This window comes from Trachurus trachurus, assembly GCF_905171665.1.
Source record: "Trachurus trachurus genome assembly, chromosome: 23".
NCBI classification, from domain to species: domain Eukaryota; kingdom Metazoa; phylum Chordata; class Actinopteri; order Carangiformes; family Carangidae; genus Trachurus; species Trachurus trachurus.
The window spans coordinates 21,199,622-21,223,954 of NC_139912.1; the positions used below are offsets into that span (position 1 = coordinate 21,199,622).

General features: G+C 41.9%; 1 protein-coding gene across 1 annotated transcript; it reads right to left on the bottom strand.

Moving 5' to 3' along the window:
- Positions 1–1,104: 1,104 nt before the first annotated feature.
- Positions 1,105–23,993, bottom strand: mkrn1 (makorin, ring finger protein, 1). The gene is made up of 8 exons (XM_083999633.1): positions 23,799–23,993; positions 22,771–22,902; positions 11,546–11,733; positions 9,831–10,054; positions 6,439–6,653; positions 5,889–5,999; positions 4,927–5,071; positions 1,105–3,079 (listed from the first exon to the last, which is right to left on the bottom strand). Exons 1-8 carry the CDS (start codon positions 23,870–23,872, stop codon positions 2,867–2,869), a joined length of 1,302 nt encoding a protein of 433 aa, XP_083855759.1. The 5' UTR covers positions 23,873–23,993; the 3' UTR covers positions 1,105–2,866.
- Positions 23,994–24,333: the final 340 nt, after the last annotated feature.

A 24,333-nucleotide genomic window follows, 5' to 3' on the forward strand; every position in this document is an offset into this window, starting at 1 on the left:
GTCCATGTGGGATTTCACATGTGATTCACATAAAATTGGGCCAAAACCACATGTTTCACATGTGAAGTTCATGTGGTCTTTCTGTAAGGGCAGAAATGACCGACAGTACATCTCCACTTCCAAGCCTTCACCTTTGCACCAAACATGAAAACACCTCTTCATCTCAGCTAGAACAAGGAGGCATCCTCCAGACCTGCTCCGTTTTCAATCAAAGAAGCTCCTCTCCTTACAGAAGTATCCATCAGTAGTTGACAAAAAACGACAAAAACACAACAAAAATAAAGTAAAGGTTGAGTGAAAACTCAGAGCTAAAATACTTTGCTGCTACCAGTTGAAACAAAGTATCAATTTAATTATTGTTTTACTGTATAAAATAAAATAAAAACTTGGTGGGAGTTCTCTTAGAAAATAGCCTATCCTAAATTATTCAAAATTGAACAAATGTATTTACAACTGGCATTGTAAAAAATATGATCAGTTAGTTTACACAACTAGCTTGGTTGGGGCTTCAAATTTTGAATATTCATCTATATAAATGAATCATGCAGAAAAGGAAGACGATGAGAAGAATTGGGGATCTGAGGGTCGGAAGGACTCAAAAAATAAGAACATGAGTAGACATTACATGCCAGAGACCCTTAAAATTATGATTTACTAATAACAGTTGGGTAAGCTGATACGTGCTGTTGGCTGTTATAGGACAAATAAACAACACACATAGATATTCCAAACAAGTGTTGTTGCATTTGAGTGATAAGAGGGGCCAGTTTGGACATCTGGAAGACAGATCATCTGAAGAGCAGAGGAAAAACAGGCCCTTTAGCTTCAAATTACATCATCTGATACTGTGTTGTGTTGATCTGTTTAAATAAAGCGTCATTAAAAATGAGCACAGAGCAGTCAGAGCTCTGTCAGCCTGGGTCTTTGGTGCAGACGCCTGTTGATTAGTTCTTTACAGAGCTCAGGAAATTCATCAATCAATAATTAATATAACTGACAAAAATATGAAAACATACGATGTAAAGTTGTCATAGCTTATTCATGTCTACACATTCTTTTGATCGTTTGTTAAGACACACACAGACTTAGAGTGGACACAGAACAGAGGTTGATAATAAACTTTAATTTCATGTTTAGATGGATGGCTGTGGAACATAGAAAACACACATTTCAGTATTAACATATCCATTCCATAGGAGTTCAACAGGTTGAGACCAGCTAGTAGGAAGTCAGTAGATGAGCATCTTTTTTTTTTAGCAGCAAAAAAAGCTTAAAACTGCATCAAGCTAAACAGGACAGTGAATCTACACTTCACACCGGTGTCGTGGGGGAAATGGAAAACAAGTCTCTCAAAGCTGCTTTGATTCTCTGCGCCGGGGAAAGTCCGCTGATGATCGTTTTAAAATCGCGAGAGCGTCCAGTGGTTCTGAGGGAGGGACTCGGTTCGTCTGTGGATGCTGTTGATTCACAATGACGCTCTACAATTTTTTTTTTGTTTTTTTGTCGTCTACTTGACTGATGGAGCTGATGTATAGGGGGAAGGAGGAGGGGATGGGGGTTAGGGGGGGTTGAGGGGATTTTTTTTTCTCTAAGTAGGACTCACAGAGCTACAAATGGATCTGGAAAAAAAAATTATCACCCAGCCCCGTCGCACCACGTCCATCACACACACTTCGGTCACTGAGCAGCTCGTATAGAATTTGTCACTGAATCTGGAAAATACAGTGTTACAAAGGTGACTACCATTTTTCGTTCAGTAGTAGTATTGCTGTGATATCGACCTGTGAAATGAATGCGTAAAAATGATTATATTAATGCGTAGAAAAAGAGCTGTAGTTGTGCAAAAATTACGTCAACAGAGAGGTTACACAAATCAGAACTAATGTTTTTGTGCCTTTCTGTAACATGATTATTATTATTATTTTTTTTAAACATTGATAAACTTCATTTCACAAGCTCAAAATCTGATTGGTCCAAATTTGTCCTCTATCTTCCTTCATTGCCAGCCATCTGGTGCCTTCATTATTCCCAGCCTTCTTCCAGTATCTAATTCTACTATGAGCCGCTCGGTGACCGAAGCGTCTGAACAACAAAGATGGGCCGTGGTGGATCAGGACTTAGCGATCACCCTGCTTTTAACACAGCCACAAACCCTACAGGTTGTTTTGTATTATTTTTTTTACATTTGGCCTTTCGATGTAAGTGCTGCTTTGTGATTTATTTTTTGAATGTCTCGTAAGAAGGTAAATACTTTTCTGTACAACATGGAGGTGATTATGGTGAATTTATTAAACATCAGCACAAACATATTGGCTATCAGCAACTTTAATAAAGGAAGAGAAAAAAGTTCCAGCCTTCAGAAACCGTATGTAAAATCTTAAAACATGCCCATCACTATTACAGTAAATGGTGCTGAATAAGTTTGAGTGCATCCTCAAGAGTCTCAGTTATTATGTACAAACACCTGGGTAGATGATAAACAAGTCAAACCCACACCCACAAATGAACTTTACATTTTTTATTAGCAATATTTGAAGAAAGTTATAATTTTTGTTAAATCTTATATTGAGTTCATTTTGTAATTTTATTATTTTCAACATGAACCGCACAAGATAAGACTCACAAGGATAGATGTCTAGAAAATGTTTAGCACGAGCGCACTGACTTGTTGGATTTTTTTTTTCCTTTTATCTTTTATAAGTTCATTTATTAATGGCCTGCTTAAAGGCACTGCCACAATACAGGGGGTGGGAAAAGCTACTGTCCATCACTCACACAAGACAGTCCATTCTAGTGTCTAGTATACATGGGGTTGTAGGTAGAAGGAGGGGGGGCGGAGGGGAGGGGGGGTTAGTGGGTGGGGCTGCTATAGGTAAATTTCATAGAAATCATCCAGCTCCTCGTGAAACAAGTCCCATTCATCCTCTGAATCTGTCACCTCGTCGTCGGTTCCGGCGGCGAGCAACATGAGGAGCATCTCGCTCAGCTCGAACGTCACCATCTCCTCGTCGTCGTTGTCGAAGGAGTCGGTGCTTTCCCTCTCGTCGTAGATGTCCCACAGCGGTGTTCGCCGCGAGTTCTGAGGGGACGGAGGAGGACAGACACACAAGTCAGACTAAACAGTTTCATTTCTGATCTGAATCTTGACCCTCCATCTCTACGTTATGTGGTGGAAATGTCTTATTCTTTAATTTGTTAGAATACTAGCGTTAAAGAGGAATTATGCTAGCCTGACAAGCCAGACTATATCATTAAAATGTCTAGTCTGACAACGACCGGTAGACCTCGGCTCAATCCAGGGGGCGGGATGAAGGCTGTCTTTCAAACTGCCTCTGCACCAATAGGGTAGCGCTACGACCAATTGTTTAATTTTTATCTAAACAATGCTACATTTTTACCTTAATTAAACAACTTTGGAGGAATTGTGATGGTTTAATAAATGATATGTAACTTGTTACAGGAAGCATGGAGGCTCTCTGCCTTCCACCTAGCGTCTCTGGGCTGAAAACCAACCTTGTAAGATCAGTTCTCATCTCTGCGTACCGCTACACAAACGCGTCTCGTAACCTGTAATCTCTTGTTTATGACAGATAAGACTACACAAATATACACGTCGCAACATTGTATGTTATATAACGTTATGTACCGCTCTATTGATTGATTCTTCGCTGGCTTTGTTGTAAACAAATGCACATGGCCGGGAGGAGGGTTAGCAAAACAGCTGAAAAGCGACCGGACTTACATAGTTCCCCTTTAAACTGCTGAAGAACTATGATCTGATAACCACATGATTGAAGTGTGCACGGCATGATGGACACATGATAACCCTGTGAGAGGTGCTGTATCGAAATGCCTGAAAGAGAACCCCCCACCCCCATTCAGATATAAAGAGGAAACTGTCATCAAAACAGCTGGAAGTTTATGATGGAAATGAACTGTGTAGAACTCACAGAGGCTTTAATGAAGGACTTACTGAGGGGAGACTTCTTGGTTTGATCTGCATCACAAGGCCGTTCAATATTTCTCACTGAATTCAACATTCAATTAGAGCCGTATCTCTACAGCCTACTGATGTTTGTTGAACAAAGAGCGTGTGGGCTGCTGTGTGTGCGTGTGCACGCTTGAGAAAGTGTGTGTGTATGTGGGAGGGATTGTTTTTGTTTTATTTTATTTTATTTTTTTTTACATGTAAAGCACTTTACTTTATTATTATGTATGAAAAGCGCTATAAATTAAGCTGTGATTAACTGATTTGATTAACTACTTATTGAAACACAAGCTGAAACCTTTGGAATAACCAACACAATTGAACATCACTGGAAATGTGGTTAGATGTGCAGGACAGTCAGACAGGACAAATACCAGAGTTAATAAAACAGTAAAATAAAATTTAAATGTTTAAACATGTGTATGCAATACTCACTGTTTCATTTTCAGCAGTCATTTTGATTCATGAAATAAAACGTGAACATTAACAGTTGGAGAACTTGCAGCATATTTTTTACTTCACAATTATTAATGTGAGTGATTGTAAATGTCATTTGAAAGTCCAATTTTGACTGGATTTTTTTATTTTTTATTTTACTAATATGATTCTATACAACCTTTAACAATAAAACCTTTATATATTTTTGACTGTTGATGTCACTATGGAGGCTGCAGCTTGTGATGCGTCTGTACTGGGCAGTAATACACTGTATTATGAGGTATTTCTAATACTAATTCAACATATAACAAACCTACTATACAAATACAGTGGGTATTACTGATTGGACTGTTCCCATCCTGACTATTAATACATGTTCTACTGTCTGCCTCCAGCAGAGGGGGCTAGAGATGAGGAGGTGCTCCCTTGTACCTGTACTCATATTGAAACTGTCAGCTGTCACAGTCACACTCTTGGTAGAGTAACAGTAAGAGACTAACCCTGTTTCTGCTGTTGGATCCCGTCTGTCTTCTCTGGGGTTGAGCCTCCTCCAGCCGTCCATCGGGGAAGGCGTGCTTGTAGAAGCAATTTGAACCGAAAGGGCAAGTTCCACGACCCTCGTCGAAATATCGACACGGTTTACTCCTGGAGAGCACAAAAAAAGGAGGACAACCAGAGCATGCACACACCGGGTTAGATTGTGTCAAGATAGAACACAAAACCAAACCAGAGGCATGGAGCAACACTAATCTGTTTCTTTCCCCCTTTCACTCCCTGCAGTTTCCCCTCTCCATCAGATTCTCCATCCTGCTCCTGTGCTGATTCTGATCACATCCACCCACAACAGCTTTCTACTGAAAATCTCTCTGCTCCATCCTGCAGGGGGAAATAAGCGATTTTTAATTCTTGACACTGGATTGTTGACTTAAGGGATAGTTCAACATTTTTAGCAAATTGGCCTATTTCCATAATTCATATAGTTTTAGGAGTAGGTTTGTTACCTTTAATTGTCGGTGCAAGCTATTTTTAGAACGGCAGAGCAGAGCCGTAAGCTGCTCAGAGCTACGCTACGGAGGGTCATGGGATTTTTGGTTTCCCTCATCAAACTCATCAAACACACAATCCAACAACTCCAAAATACGTCTTGGAGTTGTTGGATTGTGTATTTGATGAGTTTGATGAGGGAAACCAAGAAATTCCATTAGCCTCTGTAGCCTTTGTAGTGTAGCTCTGAGCAGCTCGCGGCTCTGTTCCGCCATTCTATAGCTTGCACTGACAATTAAAGGTAACAAACCTTTAAAATAAGGCAAAAAAATAAAATAAACCAATGCTAGCACCAGTGGAAATCTAAGATTTAAGGACTGTGTCCCTGTCTCTTTGATTTGGTGGTTCCCACAGAAGAACTAAATGGACAATTGGTTATTGTGTCACATATGTAGAGTGTAGGAAATAGTCTATGTACCCCATGCCGTCCTTGTATTTCTGGATGAGTTTTTGTTTGTCTTCTTTGTCCTCCACCCAGTATTCGCTTGGGATGACAAAGTTGGATGTGATTCGACATTCTGGGCAAGATCTGCAAAAAATAAAACCAAAAGTAACGGTCATAATCGGAAACATAAGACCAGGAACACTGTGGTCAGAAGATACAAATACTGTTAAAAGTTAGTAAATGACTAGTTGTATAGTCCTGAGGACCGTGCTATTGTGACATCCTGATCTAACCATTTCAATAAGAACTCACCCTGACGACCAAATTCCACCTATTTATGGTACATTGCTGTTTTACAATGAGCCCATATGGTTTTAATCAGACAAAACTCTCGTAACTAACCATGTGAGAGCAAATAAATAAGATCCAATGAGATTTTGGAACTGATGATGTTCAGAAATAATTTTGTCAACACAATTTCCTGCCAAAATCTCCAAGAGCTACAGATGACATCACAAACAAGGACACTATACTGTCTCAAAACCCCCCAAATCCAAACCTTCACAAATAAAAAGCGACTCACTTGATGATTTTGCTCTCGAACTGCTTGGCGCTCCTCCACTTGCGGATGCACTTTAGACAGTAGCAGTGGCTGCAGTTGGAGAGGATGCCGAAGCGGCGCTCGCTTGGGTTGGCCTTCTCGAACACCACCTCCATACACACGCCGCACATCATGTCCTTGCTGCGTTGGATGGCGAACGAGATCTCCATGTCCTTCTCGTGGGCCTCGATGCACGCCTGGGAGAGGAGAACGACACGGTCAAACACATGCTGAGCTTCAGCTGAAGACCTCAGATGCGTCAGTGAAACATCTCACAGACCAGACTGTGTTCAGATGGCAGAAGGCCTTCATTAAAAAAACACTGGCTCTCTTTTATTTCAATTGGTCACAGTTGTGGTGCTTGTTTGGTAAGAAAAAAAAAACTTGAACCAGCCTCATGTTTTATTGCAAATCAATCAGTCATGTTAAAGGGATAGTTCAACATTTTGGCAAATTGACCCATTGCCTTCATCCCTATCCATCTTTTTCCGAACGTCAAAAACGTAAGCCGCTTTTGCTCTTCCGGTGGAATTATACGTTTACGTTTCCATGGTTTCGCTAGTCGCAGTAAATTCATGGATTTTTTTTTTTCCAATGGAAATCTGTAAAACGCATGCATCATCACACCAGCTTTTAACAGTGGATATCACACAAATTGACATCCGTGTTAAAAGCCAGCGTTAATAGATCCATGCGTTTACCGCAACTATGACAACGACTGAAAACCATGGAAACGTAAACGTACGATTCCACCGGAAATGCAAAACTGGCTTCCGGTTTTGACCATAGATGACGTTCGGAAACTTAGATAGTTTTAGGAGTAGGTTCATTACCTTTAATTGTCGGTGCAAGCTGTTTTTAGAACGGCGGAGCAGAGCCGCAAGCGACTCAGAGCTACGTAGCGTAGGCTAATGGGATTTCTTGGTTTCCCTCATCAAACTCATCAAATACACAATCCAACAACTCCAAAACGCTCTGGTGGACAAGTTGTGACCTGCACATTCACCACACTATGAGATAATAACAGAACGTTACGAGACAGAGTTGTTTTAGAGGAAAATTTATGCAAAACCGCTGATGCACGTTCCCGTCAGGGGCAGTTTTTTGGCAAGCAGTCTCTGCATTTGCCTCCAAAACAACTCTGTCTAAGATATTTGTTCTATTTGTTAATGCAAAATAGAGGAACTGAAGAGTTATTAAACCTAGGTAACATGTAACATGGATTAAAATAAACTCAGACAAATGCTGCATCTTTGTTCCTGTTTTCTACAGTTGGGAGTAGTGACAGCGACTGAGCTCTGATGTTGGTTTGGTAAAATAAACAACACACACATACTCAACAGTTAGTCACTGACTTCTTTTATCTCTCCTCTGTCTTTCTCATTAGTAGAGAGAAGTGCACACGGTGGCAGATTGTTGTTTGGGAGGCCAGTGTCTGATCTCAGCCAGATGTGTGTGAGAGCAGCAGCACTCTGTGACACTGCTGTATGACTGTGTGTGTGGAGTTCAAACAACTCCTACAGAGCGAGGAGTCCTCTGTCGCTGCCGTCTCCAACAAAGAGTTACCGCGACAACAAATCTGAAGTGACCAGATAACTTTTTTCAGTTTTTACACCAAGGACCCCTACATTGACACAAATTAGACCACAGACCCTCATTGGACAGAATTTTGAAACAAACACCAGAAATACACAGGTATTTGTTCTGAGACTGGATCACATTACTTTCTTACGCCTAAATTCCACTGGATGCGGAACGGCTGCAGATCCGCTCCGGTACGGCGGCGGAGCCGTTACGTATTAATTATAATCACCGTGGCAGCGTCCACCGACTCCGGGTCCGCTGCGTGGTGGGTCCGGAACGGCACCGGCATCCGGCAGCCCTCGCAAAGGATACGCAGAGCTTCTATTTTTGCCGGACGCCGGAGCACGGCGCATCAATCAGCACAGAGCAGGTCGTGTATGACAGGAAATCGCGGGCAAAATACAAAATAAAACACCCGGTTAATTTTCAAAATAAAATACACCATGTTTACAGCGGAGCATATTTCCTGCTTTACACCTTGAAAACGTTGTAATGGGCAGTGACCGGCCTGAAGTCAGCAGCTCGGAGGTTTTCAGACATCATTTCACCCCGTTTACACCATGGATAAGGAGATAGTGATTGTAAAATCAAGTCAGGTCAGCACCAAGTTGTTTCTCTACTACTCCTCTGGATTAAATTAATTGTTTTTGATTTTGTGGTTCACTTTATAGAAACTACAACCTGCTTTATCGCGAGATCACATGTTCCCGCTGTGCGGCGGAGCTGCAACAATCAACATCACGGACGGAACCGGTGTGAGTTGACGGAGTCGGAGTACGCAGCCGTTCCGTAGCGGACCCGTTTCGGAATCATTCCGCATCCAGTGGAATCCCGGCGTTAGTCAATCTATGTACAAATCAGGGCCAATGGCGTACATTTTTGGAAAAACTGGTAACATTTCTAGAAAAAAAGTTTTAAAATTCTAGAAAAATAGTGGTAACATTTTGAGAAAAAGTTGGGGACCCCCTTGAACGCTCTCAGGGACCCCACTTTGAGAACCACTGACTTATGGTGCTTTTCCACTACACTTTCACGGCACGGCTAGGCTCGGCTTGGTAAAGGTGCTTTTCCACTACAGCTGAGTTCTCTAGTACCTCCTCAGCAGGGGCGGGGGCGGCATGGAGGCGATCGCGGGGCCGCATTGTCCGTCTCTCTTTTTTCGATCCTCTCGTCAGCTCCAAACTCACTCATCTGCACCTCGATTACGGACCACAGTGTGATTTTACACACAGCATCATTTGACTCGGGTGAAGGAATAACAACAGTCTCGGTACAGATCAGTGGTTGCTGTTGCTGCTCTGTTTTTGTAATTTCCGGGTTTGATTCTCATGTCGGACGGAGTGCTCACGACTCTTCCAGTGACGATGCTCTGTCCAGTCAGTGGAAGGCAGTCGGCTGACGTCACGTTTTAGTATTGCTTCGGCTCGCTTGGAACCAGGGCCGAGGAGGTACTAAAATAGTACCTAGTACCAGGTACTAGGGCTAGTGGATAAGCAAATAAAGCGGACCGCGCCGTGCCGTGCCGTGCTAGTGGAAAAGCGCCAATAGATAACTAAATGGAGCAGTGGCTACAGTAGGAAATGTAGATCCCAAGATCCCAAGAGCTAGAGGAATGTAAACACTGAAACTAAAGTATGTAGCAGGTATGAAGGTAGGTGTGTGTGTGTGTGTGTGTGTGTGTGTGTGTGTGTGTGTGTGTGTGTGTGTGTGTGTGTGTGTGTGTGTGTGTGTGTGTGTGAAGGCACCACAGGTACCTCCAGCGTGTGTTGTGGATGTGGCCGCTGCATTACCTTGGTGTGGTCGGAGCGCTGGCTGTTGTCAGTGGGGTGGAGCACCTGAAGGCCACACATATCACACACGTCGCCGTGGAGATAGGCACAGTTGATTCCGTAGCGGCACTCTCCGACGGCGGCGTACGGACAGAGCTGCTTCCTCAGCTGTTTGTTCTCGGGCGGCGCCTCGCTGTCGAGCTCCTCGATGAGGGGGGCGGAGCTCTCCGGCTTCCCTGGCTCAGCTGGGAGACGGGGGACAAACACACCGGGACAGAGACACAGACAGACAGACAGTTAGTTTCCTTTACTGTACAGACAGACAGGCCTCAAAATGCATTTTAGTCCACTTTTAAACTTCAACTTTTGCGATTAAGTAAATTTTCCAGACTGTGGATGAACCCAATGCTTCGGAAGAGGGTTAGGGCCGCTGTGGAAAAAAAAGGGAGTTCTGACTTTTTTCTGACTTTAACCTCAGAATTCTGACTTCATTAATCACTGATCACTGATCATTAATTCTGAGATTTTGGGGGTTTTTTTGAGAAAAAAAGGAGCTGTCTAGGAGATTTTTTTTTCAGAATTCTGAGATTAAAGTCAGAATTTTGAGGGGGAAAAAAGTCAGAACTCACTTTTTTTTTCCCCACAGTGGCCCTAATCCTCTTCCGTACAATCCACAGTAGAAGTAAGGTATCATCACTAGGGGTTTAACAGTTCACCTGACCCACGGTTCGGTTCAAACCTCAGTTTTCAAAAAACTACTAAAGGAACTGTTTCAGTGCTCCAGGCTGGCCTTAAATGGTGGCATTTTGCCCCCAAAAATGTGAGTGTGAATGAGTGCAAGAACATTTTTCATCTAGTCACAGTTTTTTTTACACTGGTGAAACGTGAAGAGACGACTCAAAGAATCTGGAATCTGTCATTGCAGGTGGAAGGCTAATGTGTGTGAGAGGGGGAAGGGTGGACCGAAGTTCAGGAAGACAGAATGAGTTTCTAAACCTGACTCCTTTGAACCTACAGGGTTTTTCGGTTCGGTTCAAAACTGTTACACCCCTAGTCGTTACAGTGTCACTTCCACCCCTCGTTTATTTGTTTGCTTATTAGAAGAAACAAACCAATCCTGGAAGACAGATTGAGTCCTTTTGATGGTCTTAGTCTGGTTGTTTGTCTTCCACTGAAGTTTTTAAATGAGTGGCTCCATTCAAGCTTAAAAAGAAAATAGCCAAAAAATACAAGAGGCCGATGGAATTTCAACAAAGAAAGTTCCCTAAGCTCAAATCCATCCTAAACCCTAAAATATTGTATTTTATGTTTCATATTAATGATGTTGCCACTATACAGGCGGTTCAGTGTTTTATTTATGATATGTCTAGGTACAGTTTAGCAAAGCAGGGAAATGAGGGGTGGACCCATCAGCGTGTACAAAACTACAGAAGATTAAATGACACTATGACAATCTCTGCATGTGGTGGGAAATATCACAATATTTGATATTGTGGAACAATAATATCTCTATGCCCTGATGACTCTCCAGTATATCATGTGGCAAACTGTCTAAACCTGGCTGAGGAACATCAGAACCTCAGTGGACAGTGATTTGTTTTCATCTCAGCTTCAAAGGGAGAATAAAAAAATACAGAAACCAGAGAGCTCACAGCCTCAAAACATATAGACAAGCAGAGATTTGTGCACAGGTGTTGTCGATATCAAACTTTATGTAATGGCCCCTGGTGGCTCACCTCGTCCACAGTATGGCTGTCCTGGGACGAACTCAGCGGCGTTGACCCAGTCTTGCGCCCCGGGGGCCGGTGGTGTTGGCCCCGGGCTGGGCTCTGGGTCCGACGGGCCGCCCAGCGAGGCGGAGGCCAGCGGCAGCTCCTGGGTTGTTGGCAGCTCCTCGTTATTTGCCGGTTTACAGTGTTCAAACCTGAGCGGGGAAAAAACAAAAAAGCAGAGGTGATGAGATGACGTCCAAAGACATTTTAAAGACACCAAACATGAGCGACACAGGATCATACAACCTCGGTACTGACGCTTACACCTACAAAGAGGTATGAAACGAGCTACTGCCATCTAGGGTACGTCAATAACACGTTCATGATTTACCCAATTTAATAAAAGTAAATACAAAAGTTTCAGCACATAATAGTTCATGAAAATCAGTTCTTATCACACTGGTTTAGTGTAGAAAATTTAGGGGACACACCATAAATTGACTTGCAGAGCAAATATTCACATTTTCATTTTTATTCATGATCCTCACACACACATTGGCCTGACACCTGTAATGACACATTACAACAGTGGTTTCCAACCATCAAAATTTCACAAATTTCTGGTTACCCCGCAATTGCAGCCGTCAATCAAGATGAGCCAGCTCAGATATTTTTATATGCTGCATTTTATTTTAACTTGATTTATATTCGAGAAAGTTAAAGTATAGAATACAGTTGTTTAAAATAGTGTGTGGTGTTTTTAATCATAATTTTAAAAAGAATAATAATTATTCATAATTTTTTTTTTTTTTTTTATCAGTATTTTTTTCCTTCCAATAATTAGACATTTCAGGCGGCTCTATTTGAATTCCAGGCGACCCAAGGTTGAAAAACACGATTCTTGAGTCATCCCTTCCATGTTTCACCAGTGTTAAAAAAAACAAACCCAAAAACCCCCCAAAACCCCAGAAAATGTACTAGTTGCATATGCACAAGTATGGAAATTTTACTTGCACACTCTCAAATTTTATTTTTTAGCCAAAATGCCTCTATTTAGGGGCAGTCTGGAGCCCTGCAGTGCAAATAAAAATGTAATCTACTTGCACATGAGCAACCAGTAAATTTGCTGGGGGGGGGGGTTGTTGTTATTTTTAACACTGGTGAAACGTGGAAAGGATGACTCAAAGAATCTGATATCTGTCATTACAGGTGTGAGGAATGGATCATGAAGAAAAAAAGTGAATATTTGCTTTGCAGTGGATTTATGATGTGCACTGCAAAAAAAACTCCTAGTAAAAAAAAGTTAGTCTGGAGTCTTGCATGTTGTTATACTGGATTATTAGGAAAAGTTCTGGTGTTGTTATTCTTCCTTTGAAGCAAACAATTATATCCATGATGCAGATCCTTGGACAAAATCTGGTTCTATGTGGTTGATGTTTTTCTCTCATCTCTCCGTGGCCCTGCCTCTTCAATGACAGCTGTTAGCCCTGTCTGTGGTATAATTCAACCAAGTCATTGTAGTGGTTTTGAAGCTTAGTCAGTAAGAACATAGAGACCAACACATTCATTTACATGTTAACTTACATACCCAAGCTGCTGCTGCACTGCTAAAATCCTGATTTTATAGGCTAACCATACAGTACAAAGATGACAGGCAGTGAAACCATCTGATTCATTTTGAGAGAGCAACACTTGACAAGGAAACTCCAGCAGTCAGCATGTTGACCAGGGAGGTGTAACTCCATGACTCAGTGATCATTACACCATCACTGACTCAGTCTGACCAGCTGCATCCACACAGATACAACTTCATGTTCAAAAGGCAGTTTGAAACTAAAACCATTTCCCTTCAGTCAAGTGTTTCAGCTCTGTATGAGAAATAAACTCACACCCCCTAAATAAGGGAATCACCTGATTGTTCACAGACACTGTGTGCTGTATCCTGAGCCTGACACCTCCCAAGACTGTGATAAAGAAATGCAAACAAGCCAGAGCGGAATGATGATGGGTACGGCGTGGCCGTTCTCCAGCTGTGACACGGCGCGTTAAGAGCAATAAAAAACTTTCCATCAAGTGTTATCAATCCCTCTTAGTAAAAACCACAGAGGGACGGACGTCGACACCAAACACAGAGTCAGTGGAGAGGAAGGATGCTCTCTGCTCTCTGCTCTCCTGCTGCTCCGGCTACAAAGAGAAGCTGACAGTTGCTTCAAACGTGGGTTTAAAACTCAAACATGACTTTATGTTACTGAACGTTCAGCTTCTCTCAACTGTTCCAGGGTTTCCGCTAGGATGTTTTTAAGTGGTGGTGCCCCCTCCACCCCCGCTGTTGACGAGTGAATTTGGAGCTGACGAGAGGATCGAAAAAAAGAGAGCAAGACAACACGACCGTAGCCGCCGTGATATGACGACCCCACGATGAGGAGGAACTATGAAGAACTCCTAAACCGAGTCCAGCCGAGTTAGCCTTAGAAACCTGCCTTGGGACTGCGGCTGAAATTTAGCAGTTGTGCTAAGTCCGGCACATTTACACTGATGCTTAATGCGTCATTGTTGATTATTATTATTAGTTTATTTAGGGGACATTGTGCAATGACATTAATCATTTACAGAAAGTGAGAAGATGGTTGCACCAGATTTAGCTCACAGCTAATTTCCATCTGCAGTCCCAACATGTAACATATAACAAACAGACAAGAAACGCAGACCACAAACTACTATACAAGAGTGATACACAAATAAGACAGTAGACAAATAGACAGTAGACAGCACATAGACAATACAAAAAAAACAACAGTTTCCACATCTAAAGAGACCAGATCAAGTGCACTGTCCCAATTCAATAAATAAAGAAATGAAAAATGAAATAGTAGCGCTGTAACTGTGTAGTAGAAAGGGGTGCAAAGTAATGGTAACTGGTAGTGGAAACCCTGTTTTATGTTGTTTTAAAGGGACTATGAGGAGTTTCGGAGAGCAAAGTGTTTTCACACTACATTTCCCATGAGCCTCCGCACGCATGGTGAAATTCTTGGACCGGCACAAGACGGACGAAAAGCGAAAGTATTTGCCAAGAATGTTTTTCATAATCAAAAACTAAAGTCGGAGCTTTGAAGACGATCAGATACCGTCGTAGTTCCAACCATAGCGATCCAGCGGCGTTATTCCCATGACCCGCCAGGCAGCGTCCGGGAAACCGAAACTCGGAAACGCTGGGCGTGTCGACCACTAAATAATAATATCAAAATAACTAAAGACAAAACAATATATTTATCGAAAATGAACCCATTAACAAGTGTGGGTAATGCAGATTCATCCATATTAATATGAGACTCTTTAATAACCAAAAGTAAACTCCTCTGGGTCTCTTTAATATAAAAAAGATTTTAAAAAATCATCATTCTGAAGGTATGGTGGTTTTTATTTTGCCGTGGACCCCGTGTTCTGTAAAAAAAAAAAAAAAACTGTCCTCAGAGTGAGACACAATGTGCCTGTGCAATGTTTGTCAGTCATCAAGGACTGACAACACACAGTACACTGAGACGAGACTCGTCCAGGACAAAGACGCCTCTGAGATACTCCACTCAGTTTGACCTTCAGTAAGTTTGGTTTGTACAGACACAACTCTGTTGGCACCACGTTATCAGAGCTGGACCCAGGACACTGATTTCACCCGTTGACTCCAGTGATTGTGAGGAGAGTATTTTGGTTCGCCCACCCTCCCCTCCTCCTCCTCCTGTAAATAATAAGCATGTAACTGGAATGTAAACTGGCATTTCCCGTGCCGGGCTGTTTTTAAGTGCAGGTTGCTCTCCAGGCTTTGGCTGTTGCTGAGGCCTCCAGATGAAGTTTCACAACCTGACAGACAGATACAGTATCACCACCTGACCACAGTCTGGATATGGTGAAATGTGATGAACAGATGATGAAAAAAGTCTGTGTACTATTTTTTGAATGGAGCCATGGTGGGAGGATCTTACCCAGTCGAAAGGTTTTATTTGGGGATCAACAGTTTATGTGTTTCCCGTTGATGTAAAGTGTTTTTTCAGACTGTGTTGAAACCTCTCAGACCATTTTTTTGTAACTTTCAGACATCAATGATCTAATACACACACATATTTCATGCTGTGTGCAGGTCCAGGCTCTGACTTCATGGTTATCAAGAAGTCAGTGTCTGTGTTATTGAAAATGAGACGGTGTGTCCCCGTCTCTCTCACGCTTTGTCTTTTGTTTGTTTTCTTATCTTCTATGTGGCCTTCTGGGGCGACTGTACAACACATGTGATTTCCAAAGAGGTTGGCTGGAAGGTCCTAAAAAACTACTTCTGGGGGACCAATCAGGCTACGATTAGATGGCACTGTTGAAGCCCTTTATCATGGTGTGAGTGTTCAGGGAGTGTACAATCAAAATACTCTTATAAGATACAGGTGGTGGTAAAAATGTCGGGAAACTTTTGGATCTAACACAGAAGCAGGTGCATCTCAATAAATGAGAATATCATGGAAAAGTTCATTTACTTCAGTCATTCAATTCAAATAGATTCATTACACACTGACGGAAATATTTCGTGTCATAATGTCTTTTAATTGTAATGACAATAGCTAATTTTTACTGAAAAAACCCCCACTGTATTTCAAACAATTAGAATATTGAAAAAGTTCACTAGTATATTGTAACCGAATGATGTCGCACGGTAGCTTCACTCCGAAAAAACCTGCAAAGGTTTCCTGAGCCTGGTTCAGTAGCTCCACTATCATAGCAGGGAAGACTGCTGACAGTTGTATTCTAATTTATTGAGATGCACCTGTAAATGGGAAAGATACAGTCTGATGTTCTTATTATACCAGAGTGTAAAAATGAAAGGTGAAGCATCCTAAGGCCAGTATTGTGTCTGTGTAAGTCAAGCCTTATTTATGTTTTAATGACTTGGAAAGAGTTATCCATGCCTTTGTAACATGTAGGCTCGATTTTTGTAATTCATTATATGTTGGTCTAGACCAGAGCTCACTCCGTCGCCTGCAGCTGGTGCAAAACGCTGCTGCTCGCCTTTTGACCGGCACTAAAAAACATCAACACATCACCCCTGTTCTGGCCTCCCTCCACTGGCTTCCTATCCGCTTTAGGATTGATTTTAAAGTGTTATTAATTGTTTTTAAGATTTTAACTGGTCTGGCTCCTCTATATCTAGCAGACCTTATACAAATCCGAAATCCAGCCAGAGATCTACGGTCATCCAGTGAGTTGTTGCTGGATGCACCGAGGTCAAAATTAAAAACTAAGGGTGATCGTGCCTTCTCTGTGGCTGCTCCCAGACTATGGAACAGCCTCCCATTACATGTTAGACATGCAGGATCCATGGAGAGGTTTAAGTGCGCCTTAAAAACGCACCTTTTCTCCTTGGCCTTCGGATCCATAAGGACTTCTGATCCTGGCTAGTTTTTTGTTTAAATATCTATGTGCACTGTTGTCTATGACTACTGTAGCTGTGCACATCTGCATTTGCGTATGTGTATGTGTATGTATGCGCATATGTCCGTATATGTATATGTACATACATCTGTGTGTGAGAATGTGTGATAGTATGCATGTCATTTTGTTTCTTGCACATGCATTTGTCTTTGTTTCTGTCTCTGCTCTGTGAAGCACTTTGGACGACTGTCACAGGTCTTTTTAACTGTGCTATACAAATAAAAGTGAACTTGAACTTGAACTTGGACCAACAAAAAACATAAATATCATCTTTAGTCCAAATGTATGACTGAAGAAGTTCCCTAAGGTGTTACTGAAACATTGTAGTTAAAAAGGGAATAGAAGGACGACCTGAAACCATAATGCCGACTGATGCCCGGTGGAGACATATAATAAAACAAGTAAAGGGCTCATGTTGTTGCTCTCAGCATACTTCACTTCATCCACTGTTAAGAATTTCCTGTTTGAAAAATGCTGCTTATATCATAATATATGAGGGGACTTGCAAAACCTGTAATGTAACATTACTCCAAAGAAATGCAAACACTGCATGATGTCACCTATGAAGCCAGCAAAGACTTGTGGTGTGTCCCAAATCGCGCACTTCTGCACTTACACTTAATATTTTGAGTGCATAAGTGCGTTCACACTGAGCAGTGTGCGAAAACGTAGTGCGCTATGCGCACTCAATTGGCGCACTCAAACGGCCAGAATTGAGTGTGGATCGATGGACACTTTCCACACTTAACGGCCGCCATCTTAGTGACGTAGCGGAAACACGTCACTACTTTTCAAACGGCAGCGGTTGCTTTGAGCAGCGACGGAGCTGACACCGGCGTAAATGTCTTTAAAAAACACTAATAATAACAGCACAACAACAACACTAACACAATAAAACACAACTTAATAGCTCGTTTTGAACGGCAAAAAGCGCTGTCTAGTGTCGGCGATAGGGCTCGTACGGCCGGTTGCTATGGTTGCAATCAGAATTTAAAAAATAGAAGAAGCAGCTGTCGAGTCGTTTCCGGTAAGTGCGCAGCAGCAGTGTTTGATTTGAGACGGTACTAACCTGTCGAAATTTGTGCACTGCACAAGGCTGTGCACTGCTTTACAGTGTACTGTAAAGCAGTGCACTGAGAGAAGTGTGCGATTTGAGACACACCATTGGTTTCTCTGTGTACCACCGTACAAACACTGCAGCTGCACTAGGGTACGTTAGCATCACATATAACTTTATTCATATAGCACCTTAAAAACACAAGTTTACAAAGTGCTTGATAAAAGCAACATATACTGTAAGAGACAAGTGCCATAAAACCATAAGAGATGGACCGCCCAAACAATACAGCAACAAAGGACAATAGGACAACCCAACAACTACCTGAGACCAGGAGGACTGGTCTGGCCTCTGATGGCAAAGACCCAGTCACCTTTGGATTTGAGCCTTGACTTCTACTAGCATCTAATAGCTCATAGTGTGTCAATAGGTCTGATAGAGCTTTACATATAATTTCTTGAGATCTGAGCTATTGGTCGACTCTTGTTGGAATAAAAATTGCACTGATACAACTGTTTCGAAGTCCATTTGTGATGTTAACATTTATATTTCTAATAATGCACCAGGTTAGTGATACAACTGAATCGCTCGTTGTAAGTGAACTGTGCTGTGAGTGAAATATCTCTAACGGAATCAATGTTGAATTGAATCGGGACTTTGCAAATGGGAGCCAAATTGATTTTGGGGATTAGTGGCAATACCCAGGCCTGCTATATGCTATACATCCATGGTGTTAACATAATACTGTATATTCTCTACTCTGAAACAGGAAGTAATCTACGGTTAGCTTTGTGTTCGACGTGTTGGAGAGTGCGACCTCGCCCTTAACTTTCATGTTCCTTTCTTTGGATGTCTTTTATTTTTAATAGAATGTGTGTTAATTATCTCATTCACACATGTTGGATTTCTAAGAATTCAAATAGACAAACATACGCTGAAGTTTATATTTGACCATTATACCAAAGCGGCAGATGTAAATATCCAGCAGAATACAAAGATATATGAACACGTAAATTATCGCTTTTCATTTTCATACACAGCACATTCAGGGGAAGCAACAATTAAACAAATGACAAAAACACACATACAGCTCTCACTCGACTCGCACACTCACACACACTTCTTCAAGTGTCAAAAAATCTGACATATCTCCAAGCGTCACAGGCAAGCATGATGTTTACCAGCTTTCCAACTTAATATTACTGACACACTGATGTTAGATGGTAGTTTGCTAAAGAAGTTGATTAGTAACCACATTAGTTAGCTGCCATGCTGCATATGAATGTGTTTTTGTTTGGAGTAATGCAGCATTAACAATGACAGGAGGTGAGGCCCTGGGGGATGGGAGGGATTAAGAGTCCAGACTGGGTCTAGATGGTGCAGGATCTCTGCTCCTCTGTCTGCTCCACAAACAAACTGTCACTCTGAAATATGACTTCTGAACTCTGTGGTTCTTCTTCAGGAGACTGAAGGTGTAGTGGTGTGGTGTGGTGTGCAGGTCAAGGCTCGTTTTGGATCATTGTGCTGTCGAGGTTGCAGATTCTCCACCACTGCTTACACTCTCCAGTGTTTCCACAAAACTATTGCCTCGTCAAAACACACTCAACGGGGCTTTTAATTTGAAACTATGGATACAGGAATTGAAAACATGCGGTGACACCCAGCAGGGACCAGATGCAGAGAGAGAGAGAACAGAAAAAGAAAGAGAGAGAAATGTAAATTAACTAGCTAACAGATTTTTATTCTTTATTGATTTCCACACAGACTGCTGACATGCAACATGTCCATGTGGTTAGTTATGAGTTTAAAGGGATAGTTCAACATTTTGGCAAATTGGCCCATTCCCTATAGTTATTAGGAGTAGGTTAGTTACCTTTAATTGTCGGTGCAAGCTTTTTTTTTAGAACGGTGCTATGAGATAATAACGCAACGTTACGAGACGAAACCTCGAAAACAACTCCATCTCGTAACGTTCCGTTATTTTCTCATAGCGTGGTGAATGTGCAGGTCACAACTTGTCCACCAGAGCGTTTTGGAGTTGTTGATTGTGTATTTGATGAGTTTGATAAGGGAAAGCAAGAAATCCCATTAGCCTCCGTAGCGTAGCTCTGAGCAGCTCGCGGCTCTGCTCCGCCGTTCTAAAAATAGCTTGCACCGACAATTAAAGGTAACAAACCTACTCCTAAAACTATAGGGATTATGGCAATGAGCCAATTTACCAAAATGTTGAACTATCCCTTTAGCCCTCACATCTAAATTTCATACAGGTAACAACTTCTCAGGAAATAAATGGTCAAAATATCTTCAAAGACGCATGAAATGTACAACAGAGGATGAAATTAAATCTTGAAAATGTAATATTCTTTGCAAGAAATTGAATTTATTTTTTATGAACTTAATTATTGTAGAAAATTCTGCAAAAACTTTTTTTTTTTATATTATTGATCAGTGTTCTTGAAAGATTGGAACACATTTGAAAAAACAGATGATTGATGGGGGGGGGACATCACAAGTGTTTAGAAGAGACCTATAGGATTTTGTCTGCGTTCATATGAATGAATATGAATGGTGGTGGGGTTGAATGGAATTATCCTAAAATACAAGATGACTGACAGACCATGACAGTCAGTCTGCGCACACAGACGCACAAAAGGAAGACCTGGCCCCGTCGCTCCTCCGGCTTCCTTCCTTGCACAATGGTTGAGCACCATCACGGTGTTGTTAACCAGTCTGTTCCCAGGAAGCCGCTGGAGGAGCGCTGGAAAAAGCAGGGAGGGGAGGGGGAAGGAGGAGGAGGAGGAGGGGGGAGCGCTGGAGTTACGCATAAATAAATGAGAGAGGAGGGTGCTGCAGTGGAGTGAACCTGGGGAACCCAGCAACAGCACGGGGAGGAGGGAGGGGAGGGGGGGGCTCTCAGAAAGAGAACAGGAGGGAAACAGAGAACGTTATGCAATTGCCATGCAGGCTGCAGTGCACTCTGTCTGGCCCTGGGGGCTGCAGGAGAGAGGGAGAGAGGGAGAGAGGGAGAGAGGGAGAGCGACACAGAGGCAGAGTGAGAAGGCGAGACAGAGCCCGTCACAATAGATAGAGCCCAGGGAATTCAACCATAATAAACCCCCACGGCGAGAGCTTTTCTATGGACTCACTAATACAGGGTGCACAGCCCCCGTGGGGGTCACCGAAATAATGAGGACACCTTCCTTGGCTGGGCTCTATCACTATAATGGAGGAATGTGACTTATCAACACAACAACAACAGCAGCTTTGTGCCATTTTACACTTCAACCAAAAGGCTCAACAGACCCACTATTCAAGATATATATATATATAAAAAAAATAAAAAATAAAATAAAATATGCGAGTAACTAACCAACGCATCCCCTGGTGCTGATGGGGTGGTCCTACAAGTGCCTTGGTAACTATGGGGATGCTCCTGAAGCCAGACATGGGAGCAGACAGTGTCTGTACAGGCAGGCTGCTGCTGTCTGGGTACACTCGCGCTTTAACAACACACTAGGAGCCTAATTAGTTTCTCAAAAGGCCCACACCACTGCATGTTGGAGCTCATTTACTACAAATATACACCCATCACCGGATTCAAAGCGTGCCGCAGTGCTCTACATTCTTTGAACGTTGGGGTCGGCCCTTTTCTCTTTGGTAATGCTGTTTTAACTCTTGATAACTCACATTAACTAACACATGATGCTTACAGAGACAGATATATGGAAATAGAGATAATAAAAATTCATCCGAATATGTTGCGCTTAGAAAAGTGGTTGAAATAATGGTGCAGGAGTTCATCTTCAGATTGGATGACACATAGGGCATGAGGACTATTTAGAAACAGCATGTACTTTGGATAATTTTTCACCGTTGATAAGACTGATACACAGAATGTAATGTCCTATGAGAACTTTATTATTGGACGCATCAGTTAGTGTTTTGGATGATATTTTTTAAATGTCTATTGAAAGTGACAGTGGGAAATCAGCCTTCTAGTTTCCTAATTGCATTTAACACACCCATAAAAAGCCACAATGTGCCACCCTGATCTTAGCGCATCGTGACTTCAATCTATTCCAGAGGGATTATATTGTTAAAGTGGAAACAAATAGAGACAAATACAATGCAAAAATATAAAATACTAAAACATGTAGCTATGTTGAGGGTCAAGAGGCTATGATCAGTCAAACTGTCGTTTCTGTACTGCAACTATTCTCCATCTAAGCTTATGGTGAGAAAGCCAGAGGGTCGTAGTGTGTGTGTGCTAGCAGTGATATCAATCACACACACACACACTAACACCACAAATACTCCTGATATTTCATAGTACATGATTTCATCCAGCAGAGCAGCACTGTAATGCCATAGATGAGTGATTCCAGCTCTTTGGACCTACATGGTGCTGCCACACACACACAAAGACACACACAGACCAACAAACATGTTGACATTAGAAAGCAGCAGTCTCAGGTGTCAGATCTACTTGAGGAACATACTGCAACACTTCTGAGAAGCCCTGCCAGCGAAGCTGCTGTGCTGTCACTTGGCTAAGACCGAGGCCAGTTTTAGAAAGGAAGTTATTATGCAGCTCATCTGACAACTGGGAGACTCTTTCAGACTGGTGGCAGCTGACTTTGAACATGCCAGCCGAAGACAGACATCCAACCCCCTTTTTTTTTCTTGTATATACATTTTTTTTAATATAAGAACTTAGTTTCTTTACCTGCAACGGTCCCCAAACACACAGTTTCCCCTCTGAAAGAACTTGCAAATCATGGCCGCCGGTTTGCTGTTGGTCAGATCATGGGAATATCGACAGTTTTCTCCTTCTTTGCAAACTCCATGCGTGAAATATCTGAAAATATAAAAACAATACATAACAATTGAGTTGCTATTTTTCCTACCCACATGTCAGTCAATCAATCAATCAATCAACCAATCAATCAATTTATTGTCATTCATCAATGAAGCACAACAAAATTTAGGTGCATCTCTCCCTCATCATTTTTAAAAGACAAACGAAATATACAAAAAATAATTTAATTTAAGAGATATATAAATAAAAAATAAATAAATAAAAGGAAGTAGAGTATAAATATGTAAAAACAAGTGATCTACAAGTGTGCTAGACTAAACTTTCATCGTTTGAGGGACTGAGCAACACGATGGGACAAAGCACGGCCAATGTTTCACTTTCACACTGGTAAGGCAGTCAGGCTAATCTTAGCACGGTCCAAACAAACAATGCGTCCCATAACGTCAGTCAATGTAGGCTGATGTAGACATTATTAGCAGGTGCTACGACTGTTACGAAATCGAAACTCGACAGTTGTAGTGCTGGTTAATGTTAGTTTGAAAGTAAAAACAAACAAAAAAACTATAAGTGCTAATTAACATTTACATAAAATATTTTTATTTTATTTTGTATCATTGTGTTGTGTGACAGTTGTTTCACGAGGGCTAATGTTGTTGTCCGGCGTTAATGCTATGGCCGTGTGTCAATTATTCCAAACGTAGCCAGTCGTAAGCCGACGGTTAACCTCCACGCAGCCCCATATGTAACCATAACACAGAAAACACAACACCACCACCAACAGCAGTCTAGTGTTGAGCTAAGCTAGCCCCAACAGCTGAGTCGAGCCTCAGAAGACGCCGCTGTTGTCACTCGTTGGCAACCCTGGTATCGAAACAGTGACGGGTAGACCACAATCTCCTGTCAAATCGTCTAACAATCGCTTGTCCTTTCTTTACCTGCAGGTTACGTGTTTGGTCCAGCCTCCTATTACTCCCGAAGCCGCCGTAGACGCTGCTGCTGCCTCCGCCATAGCTGTTTATGTTGAGAAGCTACAGCCGGATGTTCCGGACAGCTCCGTCCCAGCTCGGCTCCTTTCGTATTTCAACGATTGAGGTCGGAGTTTGCCGAAGACCCGACGCGTAGTGTCATCATCATCTGTGGGGCGAAACCATAGGGTGAAACAGCCATATGCTCACCTGTTATTCATTTATGGGAAACGGCCGTATAAACTGGTGTCGTTAAGGTTTTGTTACGTAACCGTATGTGAAACATCAGATAATATGACGACTGTGATGACATCTCATTCAGTCAAAGCAAATTAATTCTTGACGGTATTTTTTTTTTTTTTTTTTTTTTTTACTATAGCCTGTCTTTGACACGAATTTGGAAATCAAAATAATAGAAACGATAAAAACAACAAACAAAAAAAATCTAATGGTTTTCTTATTCAGATTTCTCAGACACCATAAGAAGAAAAGTACATGAATAGAT

Excerpts from the sequence above, each read along its gene's own strand:
- mkrn1 (XM_083999633.1), bottom strand. The coding sequence starts at position 23,872 with ATGGCGGAGGCAGCAGCAGCGTCTACGGCGGCTTCGGGAGTAATAGGA. Across the intron at positions 10,055-11,545 it reads ACAGCCATACTGTGGACGAG|CTGAGCCAGGGAAGCCGGAG; the intron begins GTGAGCCACCAG and ends CCCGTCTCCCAG. Across the intron at positions 5,072-5,888 it reads AAATACAAGGACGGCATGGG|GAGTAAACCGTGTCGATATT; the intron begins GTACATAGACTA and ends TGTGCTCTCCAG.